Genomic DNA, 21901 nt, shown 5'->3' with positions numbered 1-21901 from the left:
ACTTTTTAAAAAAAAATTTTTTTTAATGTTTATTTATTTTTGAGACAATGCGAGAGACAGAGTGCAAGCAGCAGAGGGGCAGATGCAGGGAGACACAGAATCTGAAGCGGGCTCCAGGCTCTGAGCTGTCAGCCCAGAGCCCGACGTGGGGCTCAAACTCACCAACCGTGAGATCATGACCTGAGCCTAAGTCGGACACTTAACTGACTGAGCCACTCAGGTGCCCCAGGAGGACTTATTTTTTTAACTACAGAGTCCTGTTCTCATAAACTCAATAAATTATATTAAACCAACCTTTAATTTATAAAACTTCACTTTCCACACCTTATAAAACCAACTATAAATCAAAGCACATCTTCAATTACTGCTCTTTGGCTGTTAACACATATGTGTATCTACCTATCTTTTCTTGGACGTTCTGTGTGTGTGTCCCTATTTCACCACTGGACTGTAAACCTCCTCGAGGTCAGGGACTATCACCTCCTACCAGTCCAGGGGAATCAGAATAAAAGGGAAATCAGCAGGGAAAAAATATATAGTAACCTAAGACCTAGAAACAGTGAAAATTCTAAAATATTGCACCGGCCCTGATGCTTATTCCCAGCAGCCACACAGGTGCATCATGCTTACACTCTAAAGTGCTGAAGAGCAAGAAGAAAGTGCCCAGTATCAACACATAAGCTTTCAGATTGGTAGGTGTGCCACTGTTTTCTTCCAAATGTAATGAAAGGTGAACTATGTATTCAATCACAATTTATTTAGAACAAGAACACAAGGGTACAACACCCAGTCGTGTAATGGATAGCTTTACTACTGTTTTAGGAGAAGGGATGGCATTAAGCCAAAAGCTTAACTGAGGGCACAAAATATACAAATGGAGCCATGAGTACTGACACTGAATTACAGAACCAAGACAAAGCAGAGGGAGCTCGTCAGGTCCAGAGGACAGAGCACATGCTCTCTGGAAGGGCTGTCGCCCCGGCCACCGGGAGGAATGGTGGGCCTCTTGGAATTTCACTGTGGAAGTACAGTGAACCAACCTGATTTAAGTGGGCAGTGATTGGTATGCTGAGAGAATCATTAACTCTTGAAACAGAACAATGAAAGCAGTCTGTCCCAGAAGTACAGAGGAGATTCAAGTTTCTTTCTGTATGCTTCCAAATTTGTTCTGTACTTGGTGTCTAGCTCGTGAAAGTAGGAGACATTTCTATCAATGGCCTCCGCCAGGATTTTCTAAGAACGCTCTATATACTCTACTTGTAGAGGAAAATTAAAAGGGCCACAGATTAAAGACAGTCTGGATAAACCCGCACAGACTCCAGGTTATTCTTCTGTGAGTTTTGAAGTGGTAGAACATAGTGAATCACAGAGGCTTTAGTCTAAAGCATATCTGGGTTTGAATCGTATGTCTAACATACTGCTTGTTATCTAGACCAAAACCTACAGATTCATCTTCTGTAAAATGGGAGAAATTATTGCTTAATTCATATAGCTATAGACTTAAAAATTAGGTAATGTCCACAAAGCACTTGGCATTCCTTTATCCTAGAATTTTTTATTTCCAGGTTGGTCATTTCTTGTGTCTCCTGAATGGGTGTATTTGTTTCAGTCACTACTCTCTTGCATTAATATAATTATATCTGAAGCATTTCTGATATATGTGTTCTATTCTCAACTAAACGTTTACCCCACATGCTGCTTCTTCCTTGTCCAAGGCCAAGTGGAGTGGCTCCAGAAATGCACACATTGACACTCAGGAAACCAGAGTCTTGGGAAGCTGTGTGAATGTTGGTTCCACTGAAGGCAATGCTGTGGAAGGGCAAAGGCTGGGTATGCAGGTAGGATGGAGAAAATAAACACAGCGGGATCTCTCATTGGAACCCTTCCCACAAACAAAGAAAGGCAGAAAGCAGAAAATATTATTGGATTATTATAATATAGAAGTTAACAGCTCACTGAAATCACACGACAGTGATGTAATAATATAGCAAGTAAGAGCTTGTGTATACTGAACATGGGCTATGATGCCAGGAACTGTCCTACAATCACGTCTAGAAACAACCCTGAGAGGTAGGTGCTATTGCCATCTCTGTTTTGCAGACTGGGAACCAGAGGGCCAGAGATTCAGTACTTTGCCCTGGACTGTGCTGTCAGCAGGTAACAAAGCCAATTCTAAACCAGGCAGTCTGGTTCCTAGGGCTGTGGTGACATTCAACAACCCACAATCATGATTTTTCACTTCAATGTAAAACAAAAAAAACAAAAACAGAACTTCCTTCTAAGAGGTTATCGTTCTGAATGACTTTTAAACATATGGAAGGTATAGCCCCCCCCAGGCAGTGGCTACAGTTCTGTCTGTGCCCGCCTCATACTGAGACAGTGCTTGTTAGTGCTGGGGATGGGGACTAGAAAGGGGTACAAATGTCTGAAAGATGAAGAGCAAGCAAGCATAGAATATACTAAAATTCTACAGAATTTTTTTTAGAATAGGCAGAAATACTCAGAGTTTATTCACAGTTTAAGGGCCAGCACATGCTCTATCATGAATGCTATGGCTTGAGATATCAGCAATAGGTTTTGATGATCTGGTTCAGTTAAGGGAAGACAAGAACTCTAGTAACTTTTTGGAGCAGTGATTCTATAAGGTGAATAAAAAAGATGAACATACATAATTGAGTGTTGCATTATTCAAACTGTCGACCTTGAGAGTGATGCATTAGCTTGGGTGATGCTCTTGTTGTGGAAAGTGTTTAGGGAACTCATTTTGAATTGCATCTAAGTCAGATCACCTTCAATGATGTTAAGTCACATTCCATTTGGCCAAGACAGAGTACCAGACCACTGGGAGACAGCAAAGCAAGGATTCCATTCTTGCCCTAAGTTTATAATAAGTAGAAAGATCATGATAGCTACATCCTACAAAGACTGCATCAGGTTCTAAATGTAAGAGGAACAGTAATATCAGAGTGCCTTGAAAATTCCAGCACAGAAGAAACTCTCTGGATAATTTCATGAGGAACATACCACTTGAGCCAGTCTGTGAAGGCTGGCTTTTAATAACCAGAAGACTGGGCAGGAGGTGAGTGGGGGTAAGGGGGGGAGGCACAGCAGAGGGAGCAGATGAGAAAGATAAGGACATCCTCAGCTATATCAAGTAATCTAGGTTGGCTGGAGAACAGTATGTGCTGGTGAGGATGAAATTAGCCCATAAAGACAGATTGAGGCAACACTGCACAGGGCTTTGGATGCCCACCGAAGCCTGTACTTTAACTTGCAAGCAATGGGAAGCCGAGAGGCTGTAAGTGTTAGAATGACTGGAATTGTGTTTAAGGAAGGTTAATGTCCTAGTGGCGCATAAAATGGATTAAGGCTTCTTGAGGATGACATGTGAATTGTGGAAAAATTCTGAACCATTTCTGATGAATAAGAAAGAAAAGTGATATGGAACTGTGTAACATTTTTGGTCAAAAAAAACAAGGTATTGAACGAAATAGTAAGGTAGATTTTCTTCTGTGGCCTATAAATGGATCTGATGGAACTTCCCCAAAAAATTTAAGGAAAGGCTTTTGGAGTGGTGGTGGCATCACAAAATAAGTATATAGTCTTCTCTAAACCACCTGCTTCCAAGGATAACACCTATCCCAGTGAATAATCAGTTGCTCCTTTATTTATATATTTATTTATTTAATGTTTATTTTTGAGAGAAAGAGAGAGACAGAGTGTGGGTGGGGGAGAGGCAGAGGGAGAGGGAGAGACAGAATCCAAAGGGAGGCTCCAGGCTTTGAGCTGTCAGCACAGAGCCCAATGTGGGGCTCAAACCCACAGACCATGAGATCATGACCTAAGCCAAAGTCGGACATTTAACTGACTGAGCCACCCAGGTGCTCCAGTCATTCTTTTAAACACAATCAGAATTATTACTTAAGTCACACAGTATACTCTTGAAATACATCTATTATAAGCCATCACCAGAATTAGCTTCTAAAGTACAATGCAACCTTCTTATCCAGTCTGCGATGACTCTCCAGTGTTACTCAAACATTAACCTAGGTTCTGCTGTGAAGCGATTTTTGCAGAACTAACTAAAATCCCTATCTGTTAATTTTAAATAAGGAAGAATATCATGGTGGGCCTGACTTAACCAGTTGGAGGGTGTTAAAAGCAGGGCTGAGGCTTTCCTGAGAGGAGGAAATGAAAATCTACCTGTGGACAAGAGCTTCCACTCATGCTCACAGAGTTCCAGCCTGGCCTACAGATTTCAGACTTGCATGGCCAGCGCACCTCAACTGCATAAATCAATCCCTTGTAATAAAATCTTTTATTGTATTTACACACACACATATGTATCTATTTATATATGTCTGTATATAATGTGTGTACATATAAACACACATGCAGTAAGGAGATTTTACATATGCATATGAATGCATGTACATATGTATTTCATACTGGTTCTTTTTCACTGGTTGAATTTTTTTTTTTAATTTTTTTAATGTTTATTTTTGAGAGACAGAGAGATAGAGCATGAGCAGGGGAGGAGCAGAGAGAGAGGGAGACACAGAATCTGAAGCAGGCTCCAGGTTCCGAGCCATCAGCATAGAGCCCGATGTGGGGCTCAAACCCACGAACTGTGAGATCATGACCTGAGCCGAAGTTGGACGCTCAACCGACTGAGCCACCCAGGGGCCCCATTCTCTGGTTGAATTCTAACACACAGTTTACTTTATGAGAACTGACAATCTGAAGGGGATGCACTATAAATGAATTAATTACATAAACACCATTGTTAGAAACTAGTAAAGTTAGAAACTCTTAAGTTAAAAGTGCAGGTACACTACACATTATGAAATGGTCCCATTCTTACAACTACAGAAGCCTTGGCTTCCAGTCTGATCCTACGTGGCTTCAAACCAGGGATTCTTAATCTGGGGTCTAAGACCACCTCAGGCAAGCCCATAGCTTCCATCAGATTCTCAGAGAAATCCATTTCTCCTCAAATTATTAAGCATCGCAGTAGCTCATTTTGAAGGTTGTAAGGTTATTTACACTCAATTTCCCAATGATTGCTTGTATATACAACTATGAATGGGTAGTTGACTCCTCAGCTGCTTGCCTGGTTCCAAAGTCAGTGCTGACATTTTATAGACGTTTTTTCAAGAATCGAGGGCAGGCCACTTGTAATTCGCAGGAGAAATCCATTTAAGTCTTTACTTGACTAAAAGTCCATGAATAATACATGGGGAGATAATCCACCTAAGAACTCGACGTATTAAACACGAGTCTCAAAGAGTCAAGAAAATCAGTGATGCATGGGAATGCAAGCTGGTACAGCCACTCTGGAAAAGAGTAAGGAGTTTCCTCAAAAAATTAAAAATAGAACTACCCTATGACCCAGCAATCACACTACTAAGTATTTATCCAAGGGATACAGGTGTGCTGTTTTGAAGGGGTACATGCACCCCCATGTTTATAGCAGCACTATCAACAATAGCCAGAGTAAGGAAAGAGCCCAAATGTCCATCGATGGACGAATGGATAAAGAAGATGTGGTATATACATACAATGGAGTATTACTCGGCAATCAAAAAGAATGAAATCTTGCCATGTGCAACTATGTAGGTGGAACTGGAGGGTATTATGCTAAGTGAAAGTAGAGAAATACAAGTATCATATGACTTCACTCATATGAGGACTTTAAGAGACAAAACAGATGAACATAAGGGAAGGGAAACAAAAATAATATAAAAACAGGGAGGGGGACAAAACAGAAGAGACTCATAAATATGGAGAACAAACTGAGGGTTACCGGGGGGTTTGTGGGAGGCGGGGAGGGCTAAATGGGTAAGGAGCACTAAGGAATCTATTCCTGAAATCATTGTTGCACTATATGGTAATCTGGATACAAATTTTAAAAAATAAAATTTTTTAAAAAAGAAAAGGAAAAAATAAAGTAGGGGGAAAAGTTTTATAAAAAAAAAAAAGAAAGAAAGAAAGAAAATCAGTGATGCAGCAAATACAATGTAAGTCATATGTGGTTCCCGCTGAGGCTTTCATAAAATTAATAATGCTCAGAGAATCTCAACATAATTATACTGCCATATATTATCAACTTTATTGTGTGGAGAGAGAGAGTTGTACTTGACACGTCAGTCAGTAAGAGTAACCATTCTATATTCACACTGCCCACAGTAAGTCGTCTTACTACTCCTAATACATAAGCACGACTGTTCTGGTATATTCAACCCGCTAGCCGTGTCCCACCCAGCTGAACACAGAGCCATCGCTGGACCGCCGACGCGGGCGCCCTGCGTGCCTTCCCGCCCCCCACGGCTCCTTGCACACAAGCTCCAACGGTGGAATCCAATGTGTCTCCACATTCCTTGTTTGCGTCACTGGAATCTCGAGTTCGTGTCGAAGACCAGCATTTCGACTTCCCTCGTCTTTTCATCTTTCCCGTTAGACAAACCACATTACGTCGCGCCTGACGGCTCAAACCCAGAACCTGGGCTTCGGCCGGGTTCCTCCCGCCCTTCCCGCCCCCTCCCTGCCGCCGCCGAGGCTCCCCCTCGGCCACGCCCCCATCGGCCCTTCGACGGAGACATATTCTCACCATGAGGCACCCTTCTCCCGACTGATCCGCTTTCCACACAGAAACCAGAAAAGCACTTCAAACACCTAAACTAGACCATCTCTCTTCCTCGCTTAAAACCCCGCCCCAGCTTCCCACCCCGCGGGGGCCGTGAGCGTGAAATCCTAACACCTCAGGCGCTGGGCAGGTCCCTGGCCCTCCACCCCCGCGGCCTCTCCCGTCTCCCGTGCGCCTGCGCGTGGTCCCCCCCCTCCCCCCCCCCCCCCCCCCCCCCCCCCCCCCGCCTGCGGCGTCCCTGCCCTGCCCCCACCCCACTCCCACCTCAAGACTGGGCTGGGCTCTCCTCAGCCCCAGGTCGCCCTTACTTGGCGCCACCCCGGGGCTTCCTTCTCACCAGAGCGGAGGTCTCTGTCCACAGCCCTTTACTCGCCACACACAGCGCCCGCCTCCGCGGCTGCTGGGCCACCTGGCGGGGTCCGTGAGGCAGGACGGCCCGAGGGACGAGGGACGAGTCGCTGCGGCAGCACGCTTACCTGGCGGGCTTATCACGCAGCCTGTGTGCACTCGCAAGGGTGGCTGTGGTTTGGTTTCCCTTGACGGAAAAGAGCCGCGTGTGACTGCGTGCTCTCGAGGGCATTCGTGCCAGACCCGCGGGCTGCCCGCCGCCTCTATGCGGCCGCGTGTCCTTCGCACGCCTCTCCGCGCGTTCGCGGGACCCCCGCGCTGCGTGTGCGCGGCCAGCCCGCCGTCACTTCCCGGCGTTCCTCACCGACGCTGTGTTCTAGGAGCCAGCGCCACGTGGGAACCAAGGAACAATCACAGAGAAATTGTCTTTAAAATGTCCAAAAGTCACCGTCACCTCTCAAGATCAGCCTGGTTAATATAAACATGAAACTGAATTCATCTTTTAAAGACGCTGATTTCATTTAATTTCCGCACTCTTTTCATCAAATTCTTCCACACAAATGTGAGGTGAATTTGTACTTACTTTTATTCGGGGGAAAAAAAATTCCTGGCTACATACACTTGTGGTCAACACAACATCATGTATAAATCTGTGGAATCACTATGTTGTGCACCTGAAACTAATGTAACCTTGTGTCTAAGCGTACTCAAAAATTTTTTTGAAAATTCCATTACTAAAATAATAATTTGTTCTGGATGAAACTTATCTATAGAAAATACTAGGCTAAAAACCCTTAGAGAACAGCATTAGAAAAGTTCTTTCATGGTCCCGATTCTGCTACAATTTTGGACAAGTCTTAACTTCTCTAGGCAGCAGTTTTCTGCTGTGTTAAAAAATGAAGAAAGAGGGGGAAAAAAGGGCAGGGAGGAGGGAAGGAGGATAAAAGGAAAAGAAACTGGGCTGAACAATCTCTAAAGTCCTCCACCACTCAAAATTTTCTTAATTCTATTAAAAAACAACCTGCCTCGGGTGGCCTGGGTGGCTCCAACGCTTGGGCCCCAATTCTTAATTTAGGCTCCGGTCATGATCTCACATTGCCAGATGGATCCCCGCATCTGGCTCTGCGCTGAGGGCGCTGAGCCTGCTTTGGGATTCTCGCTCTCCCTCTCCCACACACACACACACGCATGTGCTGTCTCTCAAAGAAAAAACCCACAAAAAAAAAAAAGAAGGAAAGAAGGAAAGAAGGAAGGAAGGAAGGAAGGAAGGAAGGAAGGAAGGAAAGAAAGAAAGAAAGAAAGAAAGAAAGAAAGAAAGAAAGAAAGAAAGAAAGAAAGAGAGAAAGAAAGAGAAAGAAAACGAACGAACTTGCCTTTAGCGTACTAGGTCTGCAAAGCATAATGATAATGACGGCTACCATGTGTTGGGGGGCTTAGTAAGTACAACACACTATATGAAAAGTGTTGCATGGGCTCTCATTTAACAAATGCATGAACTTATGGTTATTATTCACCTAACTTACAGGTAAGAAAGCAAGCCAAAAAACCCAATCATGTAACATTTCTGTTTGTTTTTTTGACACAGTCCTCAATTATCAGAAAGAGAAATGACTGAGTAGATGGGAAAACTTTATAAGAACTCAGAAAATGCACATCAACACGAGACTTAAAAACAGAACTTTTGAGGGTGCCTGGGTGGCTCAGCGCCAGACTCTTGATTTTTGCTCAAGTCATGATCTCATGGTTTGTGAGCATCGAGCTCTGCGCCGACATCAATGAGTCTGCTTCCAATTCTCTCCCTCTCTCTCTGTCCCTCCCCTGCTTATACTCCCTCTTCCTCTCTCAAAATAGATAAACATTTAAAAAGAAACGGAAAAAAACACAACTTTTTGGCAACATGCGCTATACTGGAGGCCCATCCTACATGCTACCGTTCTGTAGCACAAAGTAAACATGTTTGTCCCAACCTGACTAAACAGATGCAACGTCTTCTCTTCAGAAGGTAGGATTTCAGAACCGAGCTAATGAATTCACTTTCTAAATTCAAGCACAAACCTGAGGTACCTCAAAAAAAGGACAGATAATGCCAATAAAATAAAAAGATACTCAAAACTAATCTTTAGGAGGCAAAAATGATATTTCAACCGAGGAGAATATTTCCTGCATACTATCCTGTATTTACTATTCACATCAGGATAATCAGCGAAAATTAAATACACTAAGGGGACAATGTAGAAAAGTCACATTTTTAAAAGTGAAGTGAGAGTTGAACTCAATAATGCCTCAGGAAAATTAATGCAAAAATTTTGTGAGTTTTGCACCAAGAATTGTGCTTTTTATAAAATATTTGCCAAATTTTGCTTCAGTCTTTTTATTACTTACAGTCCGATTTTTTTCAATTGATATTAAAATATATCAACTATTTTTTTTTCTTTTGGGCTGGTGAAATACCACCTTGACGAAGCCCGCTTCCAGAGCTAAGTTTAAATCAACTCATGATTATAAATCCCTCCATTATGAGTTAAGTCCCTCATGAGCAGTTTATTTAAAAACCAAAAATATTTTAAAGCACCTCAATTCCAGACAACTGGCCTCAGAAATGGCATATGATATACTGAGTAAAAAGATCACAAGTTGATCTTTGTATTTTGTATTTAAAATACTAATATCCAAGTGACTGTAACTGAGAAACCACACAAAAAGCTACAATTTGAGATAACCAAAAAAGAAATACCTTTCTTCATTATGTATAATCTGCCTTAACCAAACAGAAAGGGGAAACTCTGCTCCATTTCCCTACCTTCCTATGGGAACATTCATATGTGCTCTCCTAAGTTGAAAAACATACCTCCAACTAGTAAAATATTCCTTCATACACACTACATAGATACCCTAGGAATGACTTCCTTCAAACTGTTCCACAATGTAAAACAATACACAAAGATCACATGGCAGAGTGTCTCAGTATATAGTAAGTACTAAGTAAATTAGTATTGATGATATCCTCATCATCAATTAGGGCACTGAAGAATAATTACTAAAATGGTGGCCTAAGTGAACTGACCTCCCCAAAATTCCGGTATTTTTTAAAAAGGCCAAATTCTAACTCTGTGATCATTTTACTAATACATATTAGGCTAGTTGTAATATACTGACATTTTCAAGGTTATGTGATAGCTTGAGAAGTCTGTATTATTTTACCGGCACACAAACCAAAGATAAACCAGTAGAAAACTTATATGAAAATTCTATCAAAGTAGGAAAAATATTTTCTACAGTAATAGAAGGTTCAACTTTTTTCTGTGAAAAAGTAATGATTAAACAAGAACCCATTTCTGTATAACAAATATAAATTCGCCCATCTACCCAATAGGTATAAAAACAGCACAAGAAACATCGGTAAATCTAAACAGACTGAGTCAAAAGAGTGAGGTATTTCACAGAAGGTATTTTATCATCAGAACAGTATGCTTTCCTATGTTTAAGATCTATTTATTATTTATTTTTACAGGTAGCAAAGTCCCTCCATTTTCTTCCAGCTTAATAGACATGGATATAAAAAGCTATTGATTTCACACTGTCTCCCACCCTGACCCAAGAGGGGGAACAGGAAGTTGCAAGCTCAGAGCAGCCTGTTGACACCAAGGTGGTCTCCTCTTTACCTCGGACTTAACTCTGGCACTCTAATCAGTCATCCTCTTGCTGATTTCTTTTCTGTCAAGGGAAACCAAGATACATTAAAACAGCACATTCTAGTTCAGATATGTTCAGATATGTTCAGCCAAGATCACTTTTTCTGTCAGCAAATATAATTTTCTAGAGGCCCTGGTCAAAGATATGATTGAAAATCATGACGGAAAAATATGCCTTAACTAATTCATCGGACCAGTTTATCACTTTGGCTCCTGGGCACATTACCCTCAGCTATTTGAATACTTGACTTTCTTCCACATGCGCAAACATTCCCACACAGAAACACACAAGTACAAATACACATATCCGCCCCCCCCCCCCCCCCCCCACCGAATAACCATAGCAGAGAGCTGGATCTTCTCTTAGCCCAAAAACAGTATACAGACTTCCTTCAAAATCAGAAGTATTATGGGGCGCCTGGGTGGCTCAGTCAGTTAAACATGAGACTTTGGCTCAGGTCATGATCTCATGGTTCATTGAGTTCAAGCTCTACATTGAGCTCTGTGCTGATAGCCCAGAGCCCTGAGCCTGCTTTGGATTTTGTTTCCCTCTCTCTCTGCCCCTCCTTGCTTGTGTTCTATCTCTCTTTCAAAATAAACAAACACTAAAAAAATTTTTAAAAAGAAGTCAGAAGTACTGTGAAAATTATTCAAAAAGCATAATCATAAAACACATTTCCTATCATTCTAAGCGAATTATTCCTTCAGCTTACTTCATATATTTCTTTATAAGATGACCTCAGTAATTCTGCCCAATTAATTCATAATCACCAAATAAAACCTAGGTACTATATATAACTAAAATGAATTATTACAAAGTCAATTTGAAAATTTGAAAACAAAGGTGTACACGTATGTGTACTAAGTATATATATACTTTACCAGTTTAAGAAAATCTATGAGTTTGTGAGCATCCTCCCCAGTAGACAGGTCTACGAAGTCCTTGGGAAGTCGATAACTCAGATAGGGACTTGGTTGAACTGTCACTTCACTGTTTGTGCAACGGAAAGCTGGAGAATCCTGTACAAAGAAAAAAAGGGGAAAGTCTGTGAAAAATTATCTTTTTAAGTCTATTCTTCAAAGTGACAAAGATGCTAGTATAACAATTTCACGTTCCCTTCTGTACGAGGTAAGGAAGAAAATAAGACTTTTTTTGAGTGTGACAGTGTATGTACACATGTGCGAACAAGCAGAGAGGGGGCAGAGGAAAAGAGAGAGAGAGAATCTTAAGCAGACTCCACTCCCAGCAAGGAGCCTGACTTGGGGTTCCTTCTCACAACTGTGACCTGAGCCAAAATCAAGAGTCAGACACTTAACTGACTGAGCCACCCACGTACCCCAGAAAATAAGATTCTGAAGTGAAAGAAACACCAAGACTTTAAGAATACTTCCACATGGGGGTGCCTGGGTGGCTCAGTCAGTTAAGTATCCGACTCTTGGTTTTGGCTCAGGTCATGATCTCACAGTCTGTGAGATCGAGCCCTATGCTGGGCTCTGCGCTGACAGCACGGAGCCTGCTTGGGATTCTTGCTCTCTGTCCTCTCCCTCCACTCATGCGCACACTCTCTCTCAAAATAAAAAGGAAAAAAAAAAAGAGAATACTTCCACATGTTCACTGGAAAATAAACACATAGTATCTGAAAACAGTGTCCTCATGGAGAGCTATGGTCAAGCCCTAAATGCTACCAGCCACTGCGTCCTGCATATGGATTATGGGTTCCTTAGCCCCGGAATGGGCCCGAGGCCTATGGCTAGTTCTCTCTGGCCTTGAGCAACCTCACGCAGGCTGGAGTGCTTTCTCAGTATTATCATTTTGTACAGGTGCACAGTGGAGAAGTACTGCCCTGGACCCTACACTTTTGTGCTTCTCTTAGTCATTTAACTTACTTATTTATCTCTCTCAACACCTATGGAAAACTGCAAATTTGAGTTTCACATTTAACAAGTCTTCACATTCTTCAACGTACTTGCTTAGAGTCTTGTATTTAATATTTACACGTTGCCTTGTGCCAAAAAAGGATTTCAGAGACAGAAGGCCTCGGGTTTGGACTTCCTGGGTGGCAAATATCTAGGTGAGGGATGAATGGGGTCCAGCAGATGGAGACAGGCCACGAACTGGAGTAGAACAGGACCGCAGAGCCCTAGAAACTAGCAGGCCGTATCTTATGACAGACAATCATCTGACAAATACTTAGGAAACATCCACGTGGTGCTCACCTTGTCCTAGGTATAGGAGATCAACTGGTAAACCAGACTGGCAGCCAGCCAATAAACAAGCAAATAAATACAACAGCAAGATCATTTCAGATAGTAAGAGGTGTTAGAAAAACACAACATCCGGGTGCCATAATATGAGGAGAACAACACAGGCTACTTCACCAGGATGGTAAGACCTTGCTGAGGAGGGGCCACGGGGACTGAAGAGCAGGACGAAAGCAGCCTCGTGAGGTCTGGGGACTCGGACAGGGACTGAGTATGGCCTGAAAGGCAGTGGGCACAGCCAGGGGGGACTGCGAGGCCCAGAAGGAAAGCCGGTTCTCTAGCGGTGGGGAGTAAGGATGGGGAGACAGCAAGACATGACACCGGGGAAAAAGCAGGAGCCAGTTCTTGTTCCCTGTCCTCCCCCGACCTCCAATATAATGTTGTTTAAATTAAAAAGAAAGAAAAGATTTGGATCATAGAGTGAATTTTGTACAAACTGTTTCTATCCACTGACTGTGTCCCTCATCTTTAAAAATAACCCTGTGCTGAATAATTTACATTCTCTTTCCTTGACGCTCAGATTGAATGGCCCCCAAATCTAAGATGCCAGCACAAAGAAAATTCCTGCACTCGTTAATTCCACAAAAATCCGCTGTGCCAGAATTGTGCCAAGCCGCACAGATCTGCAGAGAACACGAGAGATACTACCCCTGTGCTCGGAAACTTACAATCTGAGGCTGGACACAGGGAAGTACGACACAGCAGGGCAAGAGCCGTGACAGGGAAAATAACCATCTGAGCCACATCCAGAAGAACAGGGCCCCAGAGGGCCCAGGACAGAGAAAGGATGAAAAGAAGCCTTTCAGACGGAGACAAGAGAAAAGATGTGCACACTGAAGGCGAGGCGGCCCCCAGAAAAGCAGAAAGAAGACCGGGAGGAGAGCTTGTGTCATGGAAACCGAGGGAAGAGTGTGGTGAAAACCCAGAGGGGTAACACTTGCCGAGGGGTTAAGTGAGAAAAGGGCGGTGCATCGTCCACTGGCATCGGCAACGGGTCAGTGGAGCCCTTGCTGGGTGCAGTTTCCGTGGAGCGGCAGGGACGGGGGCACCCGGGCAGTGTGTGGAGGGCGCACAGGTGGGAAGCAGCAGGCAGAGGTGGCCAGGGAAGGAAGCCGGCCGCCAGATGCCCAACTACTGAGCAGCTACAAAAAGCAGGTCACACGCTAGCGTGAGTGAGGCTGCTACAGTCCCACTAGTGGGAAATGTGAGTGTAGGTGCCTACAGAAACATGCCCGCACTGATGTTAACGGAAGTGGTAAGGGTGGCAATCTAATTCTGTGCTTGAAAATGAGCAGGTAGAAACACGACTTTGTAAAAACGATATAAAAAATACACATAAGGTAACAGGGAGGTAGTACATTCTCATTTAAAAAGTTTGTATATATATTTACAGATATGTTATACATACCAAATATGATATACAAAAATATAAACCATGGTTCTCAAGGTGGTAGGATTATGGGCAATTTCAGAATTCTCTTTAAAAATGGGCATGGGCTGTGGCACCTGGGTGGCTCAGTCAGTTAAATATCCGACTTGGGCTCAGGTCACAATCTCATGGGGTTTTTTTTGTTGTTTTTTTTTTTTTTAATGTTTATTCATTTTTGAGAGAGAGACAGACAGAATGCAAGCCAAGGAGGGGCAGAGAGAGGGAGACCCAGAATCCGAAGCAGGCTCCAGGCTCTGAGCTGTCAGCACAGAGCCCGGATACGGGGCTTGAACCCACGAACTGGGAGATCATGACCTGAGCCGAAGTTGGACGCTCAACCGACTGAGCCACAACCAGGCACCCCACGATCTCGTGGTTTTTGAGTTTGAGCCCCACATCGGGCTCTGAGCTGACAGCGCAGAGCCTGCTTCGGATCCTCTATCTCCCTTTCTCTGCCCCTTCCTGGCTTGTACTCATTCTCTCTCTCAAAAATAAACATTAAAAAAAGGGGGCATGTATTAATTTTCTAAGTAGAAAAAAGCAACACAAAGGTGTCGTTCAAAGAAAGTCTGGCTGTGAAGATGAGACAGAAGGGCTGGCTGAAGACATGGTGTTAAAAGGCGTTTGTCTATTAGGACAGAAGATTTGCGAACACAGATGGAGGGCGGGTACAGAAGAGAACAGGGACAGGAGGGAGTAAATGGCAGCATGGGTATCAGAAGAGGCAGGAAGGAGCGGCATCCTGTTAGACTCAGGAGGAGGGACGCAGGGATGCTTGTTGGTTCGAGGACGATTACATGGAGTCCATTCACACCAGATTTTCTTCCTGTGAAGGACGTGGAATCATCTGCTGAGGAGGAAAGGGATGATGTGCAAGGAGGTGAGAGGGGCGTGCAGAGGTGTGGCATGGCCACCGTGGGTGGAAGAGGAAGCTGGTGAGGCAAACACCATAGGAGGGCCCCCTCGATGGGGCAAAGACGGTGCAGGGCACCTGCAGTTTCGCTCTCTCAGGGGTCAGCAGGTGGGGTTAGGATCAGCGTCAACATATAAAGTGACCCAGGGTCAAGATTCTTCCATGTGGGCAGGACCGAAGGAGCCAAGAGAAAGAAAAACAACTAGGGAAATATATAAAAGATGATCATTATTTGTTTTTATAATGTTAAACAAAACAAATGAATCACAACACACACGTTTTTTTGGTCACCTCCACAGGCAAGTATCTATTGGCAAATCGGTGTTCGTGCCTAAAGAACAAGCAAGCAATTATTCAGTGGATTATAAGGTTTCCTGGTATCCTTTTTATCCCCTTACCTGCTCCAGGCCTTCTCCTTCACTAAAATCACCTTTTAAGTTTCTTCCAGATATCAGTTCTTCCCAAGTAAACAGCAGTGAATCAGTTACTTCACCAAATGGATTAAAGTCAATCAGCCACACCTTCCCCTGGAGTGAAGAGAGAAAACTTAGTAAGCAGGGAAAAAAACCAAACACTTCCAATATGTCACCTGTCTTACCTGGAAGATCATCTTCCCATTATTTTACCCGAAAGGTAATCTTAAAAATCTTTTAACTCATTTCAAAAGACAGTTCCTCCAGGTCCCAGCTGAGAAAGGGTCACCTGTCTAAAGAAAGCAGCGCCAGGCCCAGAGAGAAGGCTGCCGCTGAATGCAGAGAAGGGGCCTGGGAAAGCAAAGGCCTGACGAAGGCAGACACGTCAACTTCCTGCCTGGAATCACTCAGAAATTATAAGTCAAAAAACCCAAGCAGGAGAAAGGACAATCTCACAAAATGGTTCCACCGAAACAGCATGACTGGAACGCATTCAAGGGTGTCTGTACACTTCTCTGACAAGAGGAAGCCAGGCGGAGGCAGGGAAGAGCCGGCAGATCTGAGAGCACTCTCCTTACCCTCAAGAGCCTGCTACAAAGCGGGGAGGAGGTTTAAAAAAACATATGAAAGATGTAGGAAAATGCTCAGTGCTCTCTAACCTTGATGCCTTAACGTAGTATTTGTTTTGTCTGCATGATAGAGCTTGCAGCTCATGAAGATGAAAACAAAACAAAACAAAACAAAACAAAACAAATCAATCTTTAAAAGAAACTTCTGTCTTCTGTTCTGAGTAGTGGTGGGCAATCGGATAGGTTCTAACCTCGAGGAAGGAATACCTCTGACCTGATCATGAGTTAGGTTAGGGAGGTGCATCTTAGTATATAAAGCAGCAGAGTAACTGACGAAACACACCTGGGAAATCTGGAAAATCCTGCCAAGAGATTAAAGCCACCGCTGATCACAGAGATCCATGTGACATTTAGTAGATTAAGTGTTTCCTTGAAACCTTTATCATTGTTCCTCTTGATTTTTCTCACGGAAACATTTATAAAACTGAACCAGGGGCGCCTGGGTGGCTCAGTCGGTTGAGCATCCGACTTCGGCTCGGGTCATGATCTCACGGTCCGTGAGTTCGAGCCCCGCGTCAGGCTCTGTGCTGACAGCTAAGAGCCTGGAGCCTGTTTCGGATTCTGTGTCTCCCTCTCTCTGTGCCCCCCCCCCCCCGTTCATGCTCTGTCTCTCTCCGTCTCAAAAATAAATAAACGTTAAAAAAAAAAATTTAAAAAAAAAAACTGAACCATTTTGTTGTTGGCAATTAATTTTTTCTGTAAATACATAATCACGTGTTGATCAGATGTGCGTGTACAAAATTACATACACCTCAGGAACTGGACTGTCGAGCCGGCATTATTAATATCTAGCACTGTTTCTCATCCGGGTTACAGGACAATTTTAAGAAAGATGAAACACCTTATTAGGACTAGTTTCAAACATCAGAAACGTGTAGTAAGTAGCCAAGAACCATTACAAGAAGTTTGGACCACACACCTTTTGGTAAGTTTCCTACTATATACAAACCCCAGGAGAAAGCCCGTAAGTCTTGCCACTTGAGTTGTTTCCTCACAGAGATTCTACAACCACTTGTACGTTGTTTGACTATGTGCAATGTCAGCCTTTCACCATCTTCTTCTGTGATGTTAGCTTTACTTTGGGGTGATTACTAAGATGTCTTTAACATACTGGATGTTATTTTAACAAAATAGGTATTTTCTAACCTCCAAACTCTTTCTACTTAAGTTTTTACAACCAGTAAAACTACCTCATTATTAAAAAGGGGAGGGGGGAACCCTCCCATACTTGTTAGTATAGGAATATTAAGCTCTGTAAACTAAAAATATGCCATCCTATAAAAAACAAGCAAAACAAATAAAAAACAAAGTAGACCACCACTGTTAGGACTGACAGCTGGCAGTGTGTGTTCTGTAGCTCAGAAGGCAGCCTCCACTTTAAAGGAAAATGAAACCAGCTGTAATAAGGTATGAAACAAACCATCAGAATGAGGATTTTATAGCTGTAACATGTTTTTTATGTGATATCTCAGGCACAAGACATCCTGAGAAATTCTGTTTTTAGGCAACCCATCAGATAAGAGTGGTCACGCTGACTTATCCACCAACTAACCACCCCCTCACCCGCCCAAATAAATCTCTATGCACCAAACACTGCTAGGCACTGAGCATAAAGATCAATAATACAGAATCTATTCCTTCAAAGAGCTCAGGCCAGGACGGACACACACACACACACACACACACACACACACACACACACACACAGGATTGTTCACAGGAGTTTGTAAAACACTAGAAATAAGCTATGTATTAATTGACAGGAAAATAGCTAAACTATATAGTATATCCATAAAATTAAACACTACGCCATTGGAAGAAACTGGAAAGCTCTAAAAAATACAATGTTTTAAACAAATGTGTATATAAAGCAAGGTGCAGTGTGTATATCATATGCTAACTCTTCTGTAAGAAAGATGAAAAAAATAAGTATACTGCTTGTTTTTGCATCAAGAAATACTGGAAGGATATATAAGAAACTGATAAATGTAAACCTGTAGGAATACAGAGGAAGAGGGTAAGACTTTCTACATACGTTTTCACATTGATTTAATTTTTGAGCAACGCAAATGTTTTATCAACTAAAAAGTTTAAAACTCAGAAGGTTTTACAGAGCAGTGTTTGCCAGGGGGTAGGGTACAGGGAGGGTCATGAGGAAATTTGGGGGAGTGATGGAGTTCTACATGTTCACTGTAGCAGTGATTATACAACTGGATGTATCTGTCAAAACTATCAGAACTATACACTAAAAAGGATGAATTTTACTCTACGTAAATTATTCCTCAAAAACTCTGATCAAAAAATGCAGTAGTTTTAAAAGACTGAAAATATAAAAGAAATCAAAACCCAAAGATGCAAGATACTATGAAAAAAAACCACAGAACTGAAGTTACCAAATGGAACCTACAGAAATGACAAAATGTAGCTAATACAATTCAAACTTAGTGGAAGGTTAAAATGTATCCAGTTGGACACAGCTAAAAGATGTAAACCAGATGTATCTGAGAAAATTACACAACACAGTACAGGAAAGAAAAGAGGTAGAGAAAAAGTTGGCACACATGAGGATAAAATGAGATGCACTAACATTCCTCTAAACAGATTTCGAAAGGACAGATCCCAGAAAGAAAGAGATAACATAGAAACGATAGCTGAGGGGCACCTACGTGGCTCAGTTGGTTTAGCGTCCAACTCTTGATTTTGGCTTAGGTCATGATCTCATGGTTTGTGAGTTTAAGCCCCATGTGGGGCTCTGTGCTAACAGAGCCTGCTTGGGATTCTCTGCTCCTCTCTCTGCCCTTCCCCTCCCCTGCTCTCTCCCTCCAAAATAAATAAATAAACTTAAAAAAAAGCTGAGAATTTCTCACAAGTGACAAAGGAAATGAATTCTTGGACTTAGGAAGTATTCAAAAAAGACAAAAGAAAAGGAAAAAAAGATGCCAACGACAAGGGAGCAATGTCTTCAACATGCTGAGGCAACAGAACTTGTCAACCAAACATTCTATACCCAGCTAAGCTTGCCATTCATGCTTGAAAGCTAAAAACTCTTCCAGCCAGTGGCTGAGGGAATTTCTACTAAAGAATATACTATTAAAGAGAAAATGGATCCAAAGAGGAGTGGTAAGAGGCACTAGTAAGCAAAGAAAGTGAATAGCAACAGTCATGACTAATTTAGGGCTATTAAATACCAAGTGGAACTCAAAATCAGAAATCATACGTAAAATGTAAGCAGGTACTGGGAATTAGTGTTCCAAGGTCTTTGTATCATGAGGGCAACAGGAAGTGAGATTAACTTTTGAGCTTAATAAATATCCTTATTAAGATTTAACAGTAACTACCAAAATAAATAAAACCCAAAACTTCAAAATTTAGGGGGAAAGGGTAGGGTGGAAAGAATAAACAAAAACCAGTAGTATAAATGAAAGGAGAGAACAAAAACACAGAAAAGCAAATTGAAAACTCAAGATGGTATAAAACATTCAGATAGCAAATATAATATATGCAAACTACACTCACCTGTTAAAGCTAGAAATTGTTGGTGATTAAAAAAACAAAACCCAGCAATGTGCCACTTATAAGATATGTGCACACACTTAAAACCTAAAGGCTAAAACTAATAGGAATGAAAAAAGGTAAATTCTAAGACCAAAAGAAAATTATACTAACACTATTAATACCAGACAAAACATACTTTAATGTGAAAACCACAAAAGCATTCTTAGGGATAGAGAAGGTCACCACCTAATGAGAATTCACTGGGTAAACAAGACCATTATAAACTAGCATTTGTCTAAGAACATAACCTCAAAATATGTTATCACAAAAACTGACAGCATTAGAAAGCCGGAGATTTTAACATACCTTGTTCAGTAACTGATAAATTAAGTAGACCAAAAATTAGGGAAGATACAGATATTTTTTCATGGTTTTTAAAGTTAAAAAAATTTTTATATGAAAAAGTTTAAATACATACAAAGTAGACAAAATAGTATACAGAACCCCAAAAAGCTACCACTCGGTTTCAACAATTATCCTGGGGAACATCACGGCCAGTCTTGTTACATCTATATCCCATCCATTTCCCCCAAATCTCTATTATCTTGAAGGTCTCCTCAGACATCATTTTGTCCATAAGACATAGATTTTCACATTATCACCAAGCTTAATGTAACAAACATCTACAGAATACTTCAGACAGTTGTAATTTTTCAATCACACATAGAACAGTCACAAAAAAAGTGATCAAGTTGCAAAACCAATCACAACAATATCAAAGACTCAAGATCAGACAAAGTCCACAAAGCAATGAAATTAATAACAAAACAACAGCCATCACTAAGGGAATACATACGGAGACTGGAATAATTTTTCCAGTCTCTGAAGAAGTTATTCTAAATTCTAGTTATGCGTTATCATCACTTAAGGAGCTTCTTAAAATACATATTCCGAAGCCTCATCCCGGACCTACTGAGTGTATGGGCCACCTCTGACATACGTGATGGTTAGAATCTATCAACACTGAGTCAACTTGCCCAGCTGCAGTAAGAAAGTAGACACATCAAAGTACTGCCAGGCTCAAACACACTTCAATTCTACTGCACAGAAGAGGCCACCATAGAGTTAGTTTTCTACAACTGTCATTAAATCATCTATGCAACAAAGTTCCTAACAGTGATACGTGTGCCACTGAGTAAATGCAAATGGGTTTTACACCATGGTTTAAATCTCTTCTCAGAAACTGTCAGGAAGTTTATACTAGCATGCTTCTCACATGAAAAACACACAACTACTTTCAGTTCTGTTAGATCACAGCAGTAATTACTTCTGTATACGTGTCCAACTTCAGTTAAGACGTTTATATAACTCTTTCACCAAATTACACATTTGCAACCTTCTACCGCTATTGAATCAAAGCAGATCTTGACATTTGCCAGGGAAATATGGAGACCGTGGCAAATTCTAAATTTTTAAATGCCATTAAATATAACTGCATCAAAATATAATTGCTTCAGTTTTAATATGTGTAAAACGAGAACAAGCGATACATACCTCATAGGGTATATATGGATAACCTGAATTAAATACAAAGTTCTTCTCAGCTGCTCATCAGGGTAACAGGCTAGGTTTACTCACTAATTGATTTGATCCTGCCTGCTACCAGGCCAATTCCCTGGAATGTTTAAGCCTTGAAGATAAGCTGCTTGTAGGTCAGGAGATCACCTTGTTGGAAGCTTCTCGTTAGAAACATGGCATCAGACAGTCCACGCTCTCTATAAATGTTGGCTACGTGAGTGATTATGTGGCCAGTGTGTATCTATCCGTAAGAAGCAGAGGGAGGACCAGAGCCTGGGCCCGTATCAGCTCCAATTTCTATCCATTCCATCACACCAGCCTCCTGCCCTTTCTCTAAGGTTTCTTTCCACTAAACAGAAAGTGTGAGTAACATCCTTCTTCCTTACCAAGTCTCAATTGATAATTCCTCTTTCTTTTTCTTAAATTTTTTTTTTATGTTTATTTATTTTTGACAGAGAGAGAGAGAGACAGAGCATGAGCAGGGGAGCGGCAGAGA

The 21901-nt window shown here is 41.9% G+C and overlaps 2 protein-coding genes across 4 annotated transcripts in view; both read right to left on the bottom strand.

Moving 5' to 3' along the window:
* CAMK1D (calcium/calmodulin dependent protein kinase ID) overlaps window positions 1-8124 on the bottom strand; it is a 500855-nt gene extending 492731 nt beyond the window's left edge. The window contains exon 1 of the mRNA XM_042991049.1: window positions 7123-8124. Coding sequence (XP_042846983.1) covers window positions 7123-7226 — 104 coding nt within the window. The 5' untranslated portion in view covers window positions 7227-8124. The remainder of the gene's footprint in view (window positions 1-7122) is intronic.
* Window positions 8125-10470: 2346 nt separating this feature from the next.
* Window positions 10471-21901, bottom strand: part of CDC123 (cell division cycle 123) — a 56721-nt gene continuing 45290 nt past the window's right edge. For all 3 annotated transcript variants that reach the window (XM_007081210.3, XM_007081212.3, XM_007081211.3), the window contains 3 exons: window positions 15689-15817; window positions 11569-11706; window positions 10471-10708 (listed from right to left, as the gene is read on the bottom strand). In XM_007081210.3, coding sequence (XP_007081272.1) covers window positions 10682-10708; window positions 11569-11706; window positions 15689-15817 — 294 coding nt within the window. In that variant the 3' untranslated portion in view covers window positions 10471-10681. The remainder of the gene's footprint in view (window positions 10709-11568; window positions 11707-15688; window positions 15818-21901) is intronic.

Source organism: Panthera tigris, chromosome B4, assembly GCF_018350195.1.
Source record: "Panthera tigris isolate Pti1 chromosome B4, P.tigris_Pti1_mat1.1, whole genome shotgun sequence".
NCBI lineage: Eukaryota > Metazoa > Chordata > Mammalia > Carnivora > Felidae > Panthera > Panthera tigris.
Note: the sequence above shows the minus strand (reverse complement) of the source record. Positions and strands in the feature narration are given on the sequence as shown.